Consider the following 17,425-nt stretch of genomic DNA (forward strand, 5'->3'; position numbering starts at 1 on the left):
CTCCTCCGCCAGCTCCCTCAGCACTCTCGGGTGGATCCCATCCAGCCCCATAGACTTGTGAGCGTCCAGGTGGCATAGCAGGTCGTTGACTGCTTCCTCTTGGATTATGGGGGGTTCATCCTGCTCGCCGTCCCTGTCTTCCAGCTCAGGGGGCTGAACACCCTGAGGATAACTGGCCTGACTATTAGAGACTGAGGCAAAGAAAGCATTAAGTACCTCAGCCTTTTCCTCATCGTCTTTGAGCACTTCTACTTCTCAAGGAGAAGAACACAGGCTTCCAATTAATGGGATGAAATTTGTTGACTGATTTTTCTCTTTGTAAACAGCCAGTAAATTTAATTTTCAGGGTTCAATTTGTAATTGGGTGGTGATCAGTGGCACAAAGTCTAGTCAGAGGCCAGGAACTAGCAGTGTACCCCAGGAGCAAATACTGGGTCCAGTCCTGTTCAACATCTTCATTAATGATCTGGATGATGGGACAGAGTGTACCCTCAGCAGGTTTGCAGATGACACAAAATTGGAAGGAGTGCCTGATACACCAGAGGGTTGTGCTGCCATCCAGAGGGACTTGGACAGGCTGGAGAAGTGAACTGACAGGAACCTCATGAAGTTCAACAAGGGGAAGTGCAAAGTCCTGCAGCCGGGAAGGAACAACCCCAGGGACCAGTACATGCTGGGGGCCACCCAGCTGGAAAGCAGCTTTGCAAAAAAGGACCTGGGGACACGAAGGACACCAAGTTGAACATAAGCTAGCTATGGGTCCTTGCAGCAAAGGCGGCTAATGGTATCTAGGGCTGCGTTAGGAGGCGTATTGCCAGCAGGCTGAGGGAGGTGATCCTTCCCCTCTACTCAGCACTAGTGAGGCCACACCTGGAGTGTGGGGTCCAGTGCTGGGCTCCCCAGTAGAGGAAAGATATAGAGCTACTGAAGATAGTCCAGTGAAGGGCCACAAAGATGATTAAGGGACTGGAGCATCTCACACATGAGGAAAGGCTGAGAGAGCTGGGACTGTTCAGCCTGGAGGACAGCAGGCTCAGGGGTGGGATCTCACCAATGTATATAAATATCTGAAGGGAGGGTGCAAAGAGGACAGAGCCAGGCTCTTTTCAGTGCTGGCAATGGGCACACACTGAAACACAGCAGGCTCCCTCTGAACATCAGGAAACATTTTGTCACTGTGAGGGTGACTAAGCACTGGCATAGGTTGCCCACAGAGCTTGTGGAGTCTCCATCCTTGGAGATGTTCAAAATCTGGACACAGTCCTGGGCAACTGAATTAGGTGGCCCCACTTGAGCAGGGTGGTTGGACCAAATGATCTCCAGTGGTCACTTCCAACCTCAGCCAGTCTGTGGTTCTGTGAATGTGTATGGCCCATAAAACTGCACTGTATTCTTGCACCTGTGTAATTTACTCCGGATTTCCAAGGCAAATCACATAACTGTAATTTATCAAATGGAATTACTGCCCAGTATTAAAATTCACTTTGTGGACATAAATAAAATGGCAATTGTTGATTTTTAGAAAGACAAGCTTCTAAATTAAAAGATTAAAGAGCAGACAAAGACTTTTTTCCAATTTAAAATTTGGTGGTCTTTATACTTTTCAATGATATTAAAATACTGCTTTGCAGAGAATAAAGTGAGCTGTTGTTGAAGTTCAAAGCAAGGCGTTAGCATATCCCATGACCTAAAAATCCTCCTGACATAATTTGTTTGACATGCCTGTATTAGTTTCCAATTAAGCATGTAATTAAGTACTTTGGTGAATTAGAGAAGGAAAGTGACGAGTGGTATTTCATCTGAGATGAATAAAAAGCAGACTGGATTGACTGCAGTCTCGGGCCTGCCCAGACTAAAGGCTTCTCCTTTCTTCAGAAGCTGAGAGCACTGTGCGCAGACATTTATGATTGCACAGGCGAGTGCATCTCATCTGATGGCTACAATTAGCAGCACCTATCCTCCTGTCTCAGAGTTTAATGATGGATGGAGTTTTCTAATATGCTGTGGGATTTACACTTATTCCCATTTGGGCGGAACGGGAAGGAGTTTTACCCTGCTGTCGGATTAGCTATGTGCATTACATTTGCCTTATCCACAGCTAGACATCCATGGACTCAGTCAGGTAAACAGAATCAAAATGGCCCAACTTACTCACTGCTCAGTAAAGGTACCCGCGTACGGGGTGCTTGGAAAAGAGCTTGGACAGGCAGGGAGGCAAACCATCAGCTACAGAACCCAGGAGAGAAAGCTGGGTTTGTTAAATGACAGATCTAGGGCAAAACCCCAAATCCTTGTCCCTGCAGAATCACAGCTGTCCAGCCGTCTTCTGTGCCAGCTGTAGAAGAGCTGGGTTTGATGACAGCCCCCAGCAGACGGAAACCCTCCAGGGAAGAATCAAGACCTGCCGGTCTTTCCCAGGGGAATTAAGTTACTAATGCCGTGGCTTAATTAAATCCCATCTCCTGCACCTTCCTTGTCTTCCTTGTCTTCCTACATGCTGGAACTTTGCTACTTTAGGTTACTTACTTCAGTAAGCGTTAGTACTTACCAGTGAAAGCTTGGGTTCAACAAAGGTAGCTCCCAGGTACTCAAAGTAAGATGCCAGTCCCTCATTAAGCCACAGATCATTCCACCAGTTCATTGTAACCAGATTTCCAAACCACTTAAATAGAAAGAAAAAATATCTCAACATCTCTTTGGACTGCTGTTTTCATTTTCGCAGGTTCAAACCTGCATTCATACCTAATGCTGAAGTAACTTTATTTAATGTGTACATGTCAATTGAATAAAATGCTGGATATTACTTCAGATAGTGAAAATTCAGTAGAAGAAGATGCATCTTGGAAAAAGTCAGAAATTCAGGGCAGTTATTTTTTGTTTCACCTACAATTTCATACCATGAGTATGGATGTCAGTGCTTTATGTCTTTTTTTTACTCTATTCAATTTTAAATACTTCGCAATAAAATTTAAAAACCTAAAAGATCAGGCTATGATTAGAAGTAGGGTATTTATCAAACAATTACAAAATCATTTTTCCATGTTCATAACAAAAGGAAATTGTCAGGGGGATGATAAGCAGAACTGCAGAAATAACCATTTCCAAAATCAGCAAATCCCTATCCTGGCAAGCAATAAAACTTCCACAACAGCTGCTAGGTACTCATATTTGGCAGTTCACATTTAACAAAAAACTGATGACTTGTGGATTTCTATTTTATTTGTTAATTCTTAAAAACTTGAACTACAACTTTGTTTCAAAATAAAGTTTAATAAAGTAAAAACATTTGTTTTATTGGCCTGCAATAAAAACATTCTGCTCATCTGAAAGTCTGAAAAGTTACAGACCTTGTCAGAAGGGCATACAACGGCACTAGCCAAGTTAAACTCTTTGCTAATTTTGTTGACTAAGTGCAAACACTTGTTGCTCTGGCAAACAACAGTAAATTAAACATAGTCAATATAAAAGTGAAACTGCGTTATAATTCCAAACCAAATACGTAAAATTTTGAAAATCTCTGTGAAAACTGGACAAAAGTCCAGCTACAGTGTAAAATGTGTTCATGTTAATTTTGTTCTATCACACCATAGGCTATTTCTTACAGAAAAACAAATACCTTTTGCAATATGTACATGCACTCCCACTACAAAATGCTACTTATGAAGTCCACTAATTCTCCCACTGAAGTACTAAGTATACTATAGAGAGAGAGAGAACTGTGTCATCCCTACATCCCTACAGTATTTTCTAGTATGGCATTCAGGTACTGTCTAAGAAAAAAAATAAGTAGCCCATTAACAGTTTTGTGTCAGTGAGTCCTGTGCAGTCTGTATGCAGTCTGTAGTATGACGGAATCTGCTTTTAATGTTGATTTATCAATTGAACATACGGTCAAATAGTCTTTCAGTCCTCTAGTGCTCACACCCCCTACTGTCAAGTCACTATTTTCTTCTGCTAATCAGCGACTGCACCATCAGCAACTGGAAGGAAACAACCTCATAGACAAATAAAAGTACAGAATTTTTTACCACATGCCTGGTGTCCTAGCTCATGTGACACAATTACGGCAATCATTGCCTTTCTGCTTGTGAATTTATCACTTGGGAGGTACATCAATGACGATTCTTGGAAAGTCATTAGCCCCCAGTTTTCCATAGCACCTGCTCCAAAATCAGGCAGTGCAACCAGATCTAAATTGATTCAAACAGAGAGAAAAAAAGTGTATCTTTAAAATTTTCGGAAGTAAAATGCTCACATGATTTTAATGCTCACACTGGTTCAGTGTAATTAAAGGATACTACATTTTAGTGGTTCTTTGCTGTATTATGGCAACACTCTTGCAAATGGTCTGTGAAATTTCTTCTTGTCAAACTTTTCCTCTATGATTACCACTCTTTCAGGGAGCCACGTAATAAATTCCCACAAAGCCCAGATCTGTACTGTATCTTGTACATACAATTGTTTTGAACAAAAAGGAAGGCTGTATTCTACCAATGCTAGGAGAGTATATATTCACTTCTGGCTCTCAGAAATCTTTCTCGGTACGAGTTTTTAGGAAGGATCACACTCACCTCTTTCTTCAGCCTAGCAATTGATAAAAAAAAAAAAATCTTGCTCTTTCAGCTTTGTGAGTAGAGGTATCCTTTCCACTCGTGTCTGAAAGGAGCCTTAGAAACATCATCTCTTTGTTTCCACAGCAGGGCTGTTACCCCTGTACTCCCCTTCCGCCTTATGCATAGGGAGCAGTTTTCCAGTTCAGATGTGAGAGTTGGACGAAACAGAGATGGGCATGGATGAACATCAGGGATCTCAAAGAAAGATATACTGTTTAAACTGAGCAGCAGAGCAAAATTTGCAAAAGGTATACAGAACATTTTGGAAGCAGACACACGCTTGTACTCCAAACCAGCTGACCATGAGCCAGCTCCAGTCCGAAAGCAATGCAGTTAACCTAGGCGTGGTGCTGAACCCCAGCAAAGCTAGACTGCATCTCAGCAGGGCTTATCGCCTCAGGCTTACAGCAAAGGTGTTTCACTTTTGGTGAGGCAGCCCTCATCCAGCCAGCCTGAGGCAAGAGAGCTCACTTATAAATGCATTAAAATCAGGTGAAGACAAACCTTTAAATACCTATAATTTTAAATGTGTTTATTCTTAATTTCGCATTTTGAGTTCACAATAGAAATTTCTAGCATTTACAAGGAGCTGTTCTTGGTTGATCTAATCAAAGAAAGTGAAATGCAGTTGGTATTGCATAACATTACAGTGGGGATTGCAATGGTATTACAGCATTCTGTGAAACTGAATTCTTACCTAAGAGGAAGCCTGCGATACTGTTCTTCTACTCCAATTTTGTAATATTTTTATACTAATGAATTAATGTATTGACATTGCTGCTAAACAGAAGAACACAAACATGAAACAGAATTGTCTACAGCCCTTGACTACCTTGTATGATTACTAAGGTAACAAATTTTCAAAAGTGACGACTGCATATATTACATTCTCTATACGAAGTGTTAGTGTTATTCTAAATACACTGGGAGATAACACATTTACACAGATGAAAATTTATTTCTTTCAAGTGCCAAAATACAGATTTGACAAATCAACAAATTATCTAGTCAAGAAAGGAGGGAAATTCTTCCTCCACAATCCTGCAATCTGCTAAGATCATGGGCAGATCAAAACTCGTTTTAAGTAAGAACTGCCTTCTGTGCCCTCGATATTCTACCAATTTGTATAAAAGAGCACGTTTCCCCCATAATATTAATGCTGAAGCCCTTGGGAATCCAAGTACAAGTAGTGGACAAACTGTGCAGTGAACCACATGATGGCACCCTTCTTTCTTGACTGAAGCTTGGCTTAACTAACTTACCTGATGTCCATTTTAAGCAGAAGCAATGTTTTCCTGCAGGAATCTTTTTCTGGGGAGGAACATGCAGGAACATATAGCCAACTCACAGGTAAGACAGGGACATATTGAAGAAAGCAAGGAATGCTCTGGGGAGACGTGGGTTATAGCAAGCGTGGCTTTACTAGGAGGATGTAGGGACTGGCCTATACGAGGTCTATGCATCCCAGAAATAGCCACGTGACTGAACCACTCCTTTCGATCCACTTTGTAGCCCCATCTGCCCCTCATTAGGAAATGATGCTTTAAGAGAATGAGTGTGATGTGAAGGTAAAAGTGCTGAGTTACGGGTTAGTAAGAGCCATGATGCAGAAAGGAGAATTCAGTGAGTTAAAGCTTAGGGGTTTTATTCCTTGAATGTGGTAAGCTGTAAAAAGAGAATACTGCAAAGGACCCATTGCTTCTGTGAATGTTACACCATCAGCAGCCATTTCTGGTCCATTTAAGAAAATAAGTAATCATCTCACCTGTCTTTGGCAGAGGGTAGCTGACGTTAAGTAAGTCTTCCAGAAATGAAAATATTTGGCCTGTGATACTCAAAGCATAATCAACATACCCATTTTTAACTGCCTCTTTCCGAGCCCAAATACGTATCTGCAGTAAAACAAGGAAGCATTATTTCAGACAACCCTCATATTTCCAATTCTTTGCTTCTCTTCCATGAATCATTGTTTGAAAATGCTGTCTGTCCACACCAGATGATGCAATGAAGCTTTTAATGAAAAAAATCCCAACCCAAGTCTTGCTGGACCTAACAAAATGTGGCACAGAGCCTAATCCTGCTAAAACCTAGAAGAGTTCCAGCACTTCAAAAGGGCCAAGACTTGAATCCAACTATACATTGCTGGAACAAACAGACTCCTGCTTTTTCTTTTATTAAAGAGGAAATGCTGTAAAACTATTTAGAGCCACACATCTTAAGCCAATGTATTCCAGCCAGTGAGTCTGGGTGACAAACTTTCCTTCTGCCCACCACTCTTTCCCTGAAGAGAGAAAAATGGATGTTCACAGAGCATTTGCTGTCCAAACATACACATCTCTCCTCTTGAACTTTCGCACAGGCTGAAACAGACCACTGGCCTCCCACTGCTGCTAAAGAGAGCAGATGACATCTGAGCAGATGACATCTGTACCTCTGAGTAACGGAGACAGCAGCAGCAAACAAAGCTTTTCCCTCCCACGCCCGTTTGCTTTGTCATGGTACTGAAGGGGGCAGCTGCTTGCCCCAGGTGATGGAGTAGACTGAGGAAAGGTTTATGTCTCCATCATGTATCTCTGGATGCAAGACCCCCCCAGGTGCCTAGCAGCTCAAACCCCCCCACATTTCTTGCACCTCACAAGGAGCTGCACAGCCAAACCCTAATAGCACAGTTGGGGAAGCATGAGGATTTAATTTAAAAGGGAAAAAATAAAGCATATTCAGCCAACAGAGCATCCTCAGCCTCTGAGCCCCTCTTTTCAGCCGAGGCTTCAGAGGAGATTCAAAGATCAGATCACTTCATTTTGCAAAACCTAAACATAATGGGCAGACCTAAAATCCCAATCCTAGTATGAGCTTTGAGTTATAATACCAGTGTTTCGGGTTGTAAATTACTTACCAGAAATGACAAAACAGACACAACAAACATGCTCACACAAATACTGTGGAGCCATAAATTGAGCATCTCTGTCTGAAACCAAGGGGTGAAATACCCTCGCCCCTCTGTCTCACAGAGGATGGGTGGTGGTGCCTCTTCCCTCTGAAAAACGCTAGTTTGACTGCGTTGCTTTGCTGACTCCTGTCAGTACACGTCAGCCCAAGAAAAAGGCACCACAGATACAGCTGTAAGCATCCAACATATTTTATGCAGGGTATATATGCAGGTATGACATACCAAGTCCAATTTTCACTTTAGAAAGGAGCTAATACTGTGCTTCATAGGTCATCTCTGCACTGTACTCTCACCTTGTCCCACCTTTCCCCAGTAGGATGACAGCAAACTAACCAAGAAGCTAACATGGTGCTCTCATTTATTAAGGGTAGCAAGTATAAGGCTTTATGCTTGAGCTTACTATTTATTTTGGAACAACTTGTTACATCTTTTCCCGTTGACTTTCAACAAAAGAAGGAAAGTGAAACGACTGGTGCCAACAGAGTATATTTTTTACAGCTTCCCTCAAGAAGCTTTGCCCATTGTAGTGCAAGAGCAAAACTGAATACTCACTGATGAAGACGCTTCAAACACAAAACAGTCACTTTTGGAGGCTAAAAAATGTGCCCACTGCAGAATAAAAGGTTAAAATACTAGTATACAAAACGCTTGGAGCACAGTATTGCACCTACTGATGTCATGACGCTGGTCCTCAAAGGGCCTTGAAGAACAAGGCACTGAACTTCAGTGGTTTGTCACAACAGTGGAAATGGGTATTTTTTCCAACTAAGAGAGCTAAGAAGATAAGAAGATCCTGAATTATGACCAGTACATTCTACAGAGTGGCTGCCTCTAAAGTTTTAACATACAGAGGCCATACCTACTTGTGGAATAGTATGAAATGGTCAGCACAGGACAACAAACTAATTGTCCTAAAGGAAAGCTTTCTGCAGAAATATCTGCTGGATAAATGTTAGCAGTTTTGCCACATAAGCAAATAGTTTTGGAATGGAAAGCACATTTAATGTCTGTGATATCTTCTAAAGCACATGATGCACCACAGAGCCAAATTCTGTTGTAAACTGCTATAATGTGTTATGCAGCCTTGTATTTACCTCGTTTCCCCGCTCAGTTCTGGTGACATAATCAAAATCACAAATCACAAAAGCAGTCAAGTAAGTTGACATTTTCAGCGAAGTGTTAAATGTCGTAACTGTCCACAGGCTTCCATTTTCATCCTTCATTTCAGACACATCTAGAAAAAATATCAAAGAAATGTTCAAATCATTGCTCTTCCATAACAAACAAGGAATTTTGTGTTTTCTGCATGTTTTTTACACCTCTTTTCAATATGCTGTATTTCTGCACTAACTTCATATGTTTCTGGTAGAAGGCAAGCAGCCTGACTCCTTGCTACTGCCACATATCAGAGTCGTGACCTTCCATGCAAACACCAAAAATCCACTCTTGAGCTTCTTAACTGAAGTCTTGGAAGGATATCAAACTGCGTCAGATTTAGGATGTGGGCAAACTGTGGACAATTTATCCCATGCTGCATATCTCTAAAATGTACGATCTATTATGATTCAAATATAGGTCATGTGTGCCCAAGAATTATGAAATACTTAATCAGATACCTTCCTTCCAAGTAAGGGTGACACGGACAAGATTCTCAGGGGAAAAAAAATGCTTCAAGCGACTCTCACAAGATCCCATCTATTATACTTCCTAAGTTACTTAGCTTCCATGCAATAAACCTTCCTTTTTATGGCTGAAAATTATTCAGGTGAAAAATAAAGATTCATGGCACTGAACTGCAGAAAAAAGACATTAGGAAGGAGGCAAGAGATACAACGGATTCCTGTAGGAATACTAATTTACAGCATTTGTTTGGAATCTTGTATCCCACATGCATCCCACATGAGGTCCCAGCAAGGGACAGGAGGAGCATCTTCAGAGCATTATAGTCCTCTTGTTCTTATTCTGCACATACACAGGAGGCTATAGGGTCTCCTGTGTTTTACCTGCCTGGTAAAACAATTTTTTGTATGTTGTAAATACATCTTAAAATTTACTTAGAATAAACGGAATCCCTTAATAACATAATTACAAGCTTTGCATACTGGAGCTGCCATTTTGTTTTAAGCAGATGTCATGCAGTATGACCGACACACTGACTAAGCAGTAAATGCCAGGAATCAAACCTGTGCAGCCTCCAGCAATCAGAGGAGAGGACATCGCAACTGACAAAATGACGGAATTATTGCCATCAGAGGCATTAATTATGAATAACTGTCTCCAAAATTTTAAGTTCATAGGCACAGATTTTCTGTGCATTTTCAAGGCATTAGTGCACGGACAACAGAATGCTGTTGCAGATAAATTACACCCTTTTTTAAAGTAATTTAGGGGGAAAAAAAACCACATAAGCCTACTTGTTTACCTACCGATAGCAGGCATGTTGGAAAGAGCCACATAGCTCGGGTCATGGACAATTCTGATATTAAATGTGGCCTTCATGGCAGGTTCATCAAAACATGGATAAACTGTCCTGGCATACGTTGGTTCCAGTTGGGAGGCAATCAGCATACTGTATTAAAAATACAAGTTAAGATTAATCCAGCATGCTACAGCTGATCAAAATCAATATATAGTGCATAAAACCACCAAATCAGAAAAATCAAGGAATTAATCACATAGATATGCAGACTTGGAAAAGGTTTGGTTATTATTTAAAGCCATGATTAAATCCCTGTGCCCAACAGACTGTTCAGTTTGGATGCTTCTAGAGAAAAGCAGTCTTTTTTAATTAGGTCTTTTTTTTTCCTCACAGACCTTTTCCAGATATCATGTTTTAAATATTTGAGCTTTTCTAGTTTGTTTATTAAGACAGAGTTGATTAAAGCTTTGCACACAGCAGGGCAGTGCTCAAAAGTGATACAATGCCCAACTTTAATTTCATAATTAGACTCTCTCTGTACAGCTGCTTCTCTCTCTAACGCATGCACTCTTATTTTAATGGTACATTTTAATAAAAAATTGTAATAACCGTTAGGTGACCACACATACATGCACTTGCACCCTTCTGTCAAACCACATAGAGAAGAACTCCAGTGACAGCAGCACCAGTGCCATCCCAGTGCACTGGCAAGCCCTTCAGGAGGATACTTTTCTACCTTACACTATGGAGCCTTGCCTCACTTGGGGCAGATCTCTGTGACACACTGGCTGGAATCAAAAGATAAACCACTGTGTCCCGTGGCCAAAGTTTCAAGAAAGAGCTGTACATCTGGGCTGTTCATGTTAGGGCATCTTGACCAGGAATTAATAAAAATGTGCATGCAATGGTTCTCAAAGCTCCATACCTGTCAGCCAAATAGTTGCCAGCAGCTGGGCGTACAAGAATGGCATGATCTCTTTTGTCAGTGACCTTGATACTATCATAGGGCTAATATCTTTCAGCTGCAGTTGGGGTGTTCCCTAGCAATGTATTCACACCAGGTGCACAAAGCCTTATGCTTAGCACAGACACATCCCAAACGAGCCAGGGGCCATCAGGGCAGTTTCCATATCATTACATCACTACGTAATGAGTCAGATCTACCGTACAAGTGCAGCATGACTGTGCCTGATCATGATCTGTAGCACTGAACGATGTCCAAAACCTAAGGTTGCATGTTTCAAGATTCCCTTTTCCTGGTACCTGAAATGAATGATTTAGCTTTCCATTGATATTCTCATCACTTTGCAGAAGACGTACCGCACTGTGTGCAGTTCAACCCAAGGAACAGAGTCATTAGCTTCCCGCTTCCGTTGACAAAACTCAGCAATGCTTTCCACCCAGTTCCCAAGGCCAGCCTTCCAGGAGTCCGTGTCTTTTGAAAGATGTTTGGCTGTTGCCATTTTAATCACTGTGCTACCTAACCCCGCTCAAAGCTGATCTAATCAACCCAGTCCTGAAAGCATCAGCAGCTCATCTACACTATGTCATCCTCATTGCTGATGCTGGGCAACGGAGTTAATATCAACAGGACAACTGTGTAAAAGCACTGTACTCTCAAAACATGGTACATTTTGCATTTAACAGACATCTTTGATGCTGTACCATAACACAACTTATGACATTTAAAAGAACCCATGCTGAACATACATTGATGCACAGTGACTATTGGGACCACAACATCTATTTTGAAGTGAGGATTGGCTCAAGAGAGAGCAGCACAACATATTTGATTTCTTGCCTGTCAGTGCAGGAAGATTTTCTTTATGGACCTGATTCACTGCAGAGTCAAGTGTGTGCTGTGCCAGCCACCAGCTGCCTTGCTGAATGCAACTGAATCATAGAATCATAGAATCATTAAGGTTGGAAAAGACCTCTAAGATCATCAAGTCCAACCAGCAACCCAACACCACCACGCCCACTGAACCATGTCCCTAAGCGCCTCATCTACACGTCTTTCAAATACCTCCAGGGATGGGGACTCAGCCACTTCCCTGGGCAGCCTGTTCCAATGTTTAACCACTCTTTCAGTAAAGATATTTTTCCTCATGTCCAATCTAAACCTCCCCTGGCGCAACTTGAGGCCATTTCCTCTCGTCCTATCGCTTGTTACTTGGGAGGAGAGACCAACACCCACCTCGCTACAACCTCCTTTCAGGTAGTTGTAGAGCGCAATGAGGTCTCCCCTCAGCCTCCTTTTCTCCAGGCTAAACAACCCCAGTTCCCTCAGCCGCTCCTCATAAGCCTTGTTCTCCAGCCCCTTCACCAGCCTCGTTGCCCTGAAGCTCCACCTGAGACAGAAGTATTGCCTCCTCCCCTCCTTTATCCTGTCCCATGACAGAAAGTGACTTAACCCTCTGCCAGGGTTGCACGGAAGCAGCAAAAGTGACAGGCCACTTCATCGAGGGAATCAATCACTGAAAATACTCTAATGTCCTTCTTCCCATGCGGCAAAGTATGCTTTTGTGCATTCAGTTGTGCAATCAGTCACAGGTTGGTTCTAGGAAACACTGAGCAACCCCAGATTTCCCCGCACCAGTGCAATTACTGCCTCAGGAGGCTCTGCACCAGCAGAAACTGATGCAGACACTTAGCAAATTTGCCCACAAGAAATTCTTGTTCAAGAATACAGAATAGTATATATTGGGCAAAAGCACCATGATAGAAAAGAAATATGAGGATGGATTAAATGTTATTTTTCAGCAGGTCTCCAAATAAAAAAGAAAAATGGGAATGTTTCATGCATGTTACACAAATAACTGGCATTTCAAACACACATTACCTCATATAATTTGTCAGAATGAGTCATTGCTGGGGCTTTTTTCTTGGTTTTTTATTTTTAAAAAGGTGAAGGCATTAGCATGAACTGAATTACTAGCAAACTTTTTTCCACACTGGAATATTATGACAAAACAAATGACCCAAAAGGAAATTAATTTTTAAAAAAGCCTAACATTGCCTAAGCAGACAAATAAATTCCTCTCTTAAGCCTACAGTTTTGTGCATAGATTTCATTTTCTTTTTTCATAAGTATCATATAATGCCTCCTTCCTCTAGTGAAACAAAATCAAAGCCACAATATTTTTGAATAATGAGAAATAAACAGATAACAGGATCTCTTAGCCTAAATCTTTGGCAATTTATACTACACAAGTGTCTAAAAACAAGAAAAGGAAAATGAAGAATTCACCGTGTATAATACATGAATGCCTAGTGGATGCTGATAAAAAAACAGCACCATTGTAGAAGAAATGTTTTATGTTGATGCAAAGAAGGTTATTCTTCTAAAAATGCCTTCTCATTAAAATAATGTTATTTGTAATACTGATAGCATAATGGGATTTTGTGTTAACATCTTTTATATCTGATTTCTTCCACTTTAAAAATATGTGAGAATTAAACTGTAAAACAAACCCTGAAGTGGCTCAAAGTAAGGGAGTTTTACAGTGAGCAGAATCCTGCTCTGTGCAGCAGCTGCCCCCAGCACCCAGTCCCTCTTTCAGGTGAACGGTGCTCAATACTAACGTGCAGCCCAAGAAAACACCAAACCTGTTATTTGCTCTGATTTCTGTCCCATGCCTTTGATGGTCTTACCCACAGATTCATGTAAAACAGAGCTAAGAAGAACTTCAGATCCCCTGCTCTGAGGCACAATTAACTGCACCAATGCTGTTCTAATCCCCTTTGACCTCACTCTAGTAATTGGTGCAGAATTCTGCAACTGATAAAAATCAGCGCAAATATTGTGTTCGATTACATTTTGGAATGCCTGTTAATACCAGCCCTATCCAGTCAGGTATTTTATAGAAGTTGCACAGGAGATGTGCAGAGTGGCTACCAAGCAAAATTCTCAAAGGATTTTGAAACACTGACGTGAACAGTGACGTACAGCCTGCACTTTACGGTATGCTCCATGGGGATCCTCTAACCCTGGAGTAGTGTACATGAGCTCATTCACAGCAGTGCAAGATCTGTATGCAGAACGATGCTACAACAAACCTCCTGCATTGTGTATGTTTGAGCCCGCGCTGCTAGAGAAGAAGGGCAAAGGTGGCTTCTGTATCTTTCTGCCTACCCAGATCCTGGCATGGACTCTCCCAGCTATATGCAGAACACAGCCTCCCCATTTCAACAGGAAAGCGTTCAAATACTTAGGGCTGGTGAAATGGGGGCATTCTCCTTTTTTACTTCCTCTGCTCCTGCAAGCACTGCAGACATGGGCTGTGCTCTATCCATAAAGAGTGCTCCCGTTTTTCAGAGTTTTCTTTTGTATGTAAGACCAGATCAGGTGGGTAGTACAAATTTTCAACAACAGTAAAAACATATGCAGTCATCAATGATCAAACTTCTAACAAACAATTTCTGTGTTGGAAATTCAGTGAAGTTTGGGCTTTGGTTTATTCTGTTTTCCACAGAGGTGAGGTTAGCACTTTGGAAAATAGCTGCCTCTGCAAACAGCTTTCCCACACCACCTTGCCAGTGCGCTCCGGCTCCGACTTGGAGAGGGGACAGAGAACAGTGCTTTGTGTCAACTAGCTAATTCTGCCAACCTGCCAAGAGCAATACGGATATCTGACCACAAAAAAAGCTGGTGCCAAAGCCCAGACAGAATAAACATCTCAGAGACTTCACTTCTCTTTAAGATCTAGCTGTCTACTGAAAGCTTGCCCTTCTCTGCTTGAACCTTTCTGAAATGAGAGGTCTCTAGTGGTTCCACATGCACAAATTGCAAAAACCACTAAGACTTGTAGTGCATGCAAGAAATACAGGAATCTGCATGACCATAGATAAATGGCACATTGTCTGTTACAGCTGGTGGTTTAAGTTAGGTGCTGAAGTCAGAAGCCTATGCAGGAATCAGACCCCGAAGCTCTGCCGGAGCCAGGTACAAGTCACTTTAGAAGAGCTACAGGACAGTCCGCTGGAGATCGTGGTTTCCTCGCAGCATAGTAATGCTGCTTGTACTGACAGCTGAAGGGCACTGAGTGTTTTCAAATTGCTTCTGATCTATATAATCCATTAGAATCCAACTTTTTCCATCATTAAGAGCTTGCTAGAGCTTACAGATGATATCCCTCAAAACACACCTCCTCCAAAAAAAAAAGGAAGGCAAAACCCCTTCAGTGTAACTGGACCCCATCAGATTAGGAAATGGTTGGTAAAGTGATGACTTTATTCGTAGTGAAGGAAAAAATAACAAGATACTATTGCATACTCTCGATTCAGAGAAATCCTTTTTAAAGCAGAAAAGATATGCAAAATCCATTCAAGAATATCAGGAATGTGGGCAGGAACAAGTAACCAAAACAATACATTATATCTGCAATCAGTGGATTTCCTTTGATTTATTTCAGTGTCTGAACACCACTGGCATCTCTTTAACCAGACTGCAGTCTCACATTTCACTAGTGCTTCGTGATGAGCAAAGAATGACATCGGACAATTGTCAAAAATCCTCTAAACAATTGGAAATTGAACTACATACGTTTATTTAATGATTTTAAAACATTTTTTTCTTATTTCCTACTGTGGCAGCACAGCTGACAACAGCTTTTTTCCCGGATCCTCTGAATTTTACATACTCTGAATCAAAAAATGTCATAGTCTAATTTAGTGTTTCTTAGATAGGACTTGATGGAATTAATACAGCATCAGAAAGCACACTGATACAGTATTAAGTAATTAAGTGCTTGTTCCTTTCTTACTTATTTGGATTTTTTTTTAATTCTGTAAATTAAGCAAAGTGTTCTAGATTTTCCTTAACTCAAAAGTTGCACAAATAATCCTGAGAATGACAATCAGTGAGTGAAGAAATAGCAACTGAAGAAAAGCAGAATATATTTCCTAAAATACTTATTACCAGACTGCATTTTTCTCTAAGGCTAACCAACTTATCTCCTTTTTCTTAAAAAAAAAAGTCTGCATAAGTTAAATTTTCCAGATGTGGCAGCCAATGGTATCAGTAAAGATTTACACAAGAGCTGGGAGTTGAAAAGCCAGCTCGTTGCAGAAAAACCACACAGTCCTCCTCCATTTCAGTAAAGACTATTAACTTTATTTTGTGGTTTCTTATTATTACTACTCATACAGGGACTTGCATGTATGGATCTTGCGAGTAACTGAATATTACCTGCTCGGACAAGACGGCTACGAACTGCTGAGATACAGTTTATTTTAGTGGACTCATCAATAGGCTGGGAGCCAAGAACTCTTGAACTTTAATTCTAGTTTTTCTTTTGACTCACTGATGGCTGACCCTCAGCAATTCACTACATCTTTAATTATCAAAAACAAAATAACTTTAAAATAAGTAATTTATCTGCCTTTCCTTTAAACACCTATTTTGAGAAACTTGTCTTCTGCTGGAACTACATAAATCATAAACTTAAGTTTCACTTTTCTTTAGCAAGTTTCACATCCAGAAGTTTATAATGCAATTCACCTTGAGAAGATTCCCAATAAAAAAATAAATAAGCAAGCATTATTTTGAGGGTGAAAATCTGTTTTAGATGATTGACTGCTTGATAAGCTCACACTGCCCCAGTACTGATTTTGCAGTTCAAAAGAAAATAAACAGGAAAGCATCCTAATAGCACTCATTAAGGAAATCATTGGTTGTTTGATGACAGCCAAACAACTTCATGTGCAATAGCGCCCACAAAGTCCAGCTGTCTAAAGCAGCCACCCATCCTACTCCACCATAACTTCTGAAACTGCATGTGGTCAATGTCTCTAAACTCATGCCCAAATACACACCCAAAATCCTGGGTTCTAGGTAAAGACATGCTCCCCACAGACACAGGCAGAGCTGCCAGTAGCTACACAGAGATGTGTGGGGCCAGCATGAAGACTCTGTGCGGGACTGTGGCCCCCAGGAACTGGGCATAGCTATTGTCTGACCCCTTGCTGCCAGTGAAAGGCACAGAAAGAGAGACTTTAAACTGTCCAGAAAACGTTGCTCGACCAGTTGAGATAGGCTCTTTCCCCTGCCAAAGACAGACCTCTGTCTGACAGACCCTCAGTAAGCCCTCCCAGACTAAGTCTGGAGCTGCAGCTCCTCGACAGCCTCTGCAAACAAGAAGGTCTTTGCAAACCATCTCAGCGTGGTGTTTGCAAGCCACCACGAGCCGGTGTTGCGGATCGAGTCAGCTGCTGAAGGAAAGCCAGGGCAACCTAGCTGGTGCTCTCAGCCCTGGTACCACCTGAAATACTGTCTGCGGAGACGCAGCAGCTCCCGGGGCTGCGTCCGCTCCCCGCCCCCACCTGAAATACTGTCTGCGGAGACGCAGCAGCTCCCGGGGCTGAGTCCGACGCCTCCACTCCACGGGTGACCCCGCCGCGGGGCCGAGGGACCTCCGGTGCCGCCGGCGGAGGGGCGCGGGG

The 17,425-nt window shown here is 41.8% G+C and overlaps 1 protein-coding gene across 4 annotated transcripts in view; it reads right to left on the reverse strand.

Annotated features, from left to right (window-relative positions):
* LVRN (laeverin) overlaps nt 1-17,425 on the reverse strand; it is a 60,300-nt gene that overhangs the window by 22,746 nt on the left and 20,129 nt on the right. For 3 of the 4 annotated variants that reach the window (XM_009285025.1, XM_009285024.1, XM_009285023.1), the window contains 5 exons: nt 9,990-10,132; nt 8,658-8,797; nt 6,379-6,505; nt 4,036-4,190; nt 2,549-2,662 (listed from right to left, as the gene is read on the reverse strand). In XM_009285025.1, coding sequence (XP_009283300.1) covers nt 2,549-2,662; nt 4,036-4,190; nt 6,379-6,505; nt 8,658-8,797; nt 9,990-10,131 — 678 coding nt within the window. In that variant the 5' untranslated portion in view covers nt 10,132. Of the gene's footprint in view, nt 1-2,548; nt 2,663-4,035; nt 4,191-6,378; nt 6,506-8,234; nt 8,338-8,657; nt 8,798-9,989; nt 10,133-17,425 lie in introns of those variants that run through there. The other variant, XM_009285026.1, reaches the window with a different exon arrangement.

This window comes from Aptenodytes forsteri, unplaced genomic scaffold (assembly GCF_000699145.1).
Source record: "Aptenodytes forsteri isolate BGI_AS27 unplaced genomic scaffold, ASM69914v1 Scaffold167, whole genome shotgun sequence".
NCBI lineage: Eukaryota > Metazoa > Chordata > Aves > Sphenisciformes > Spheniscidae > Aptenodytes > Aptenodytes forsteri.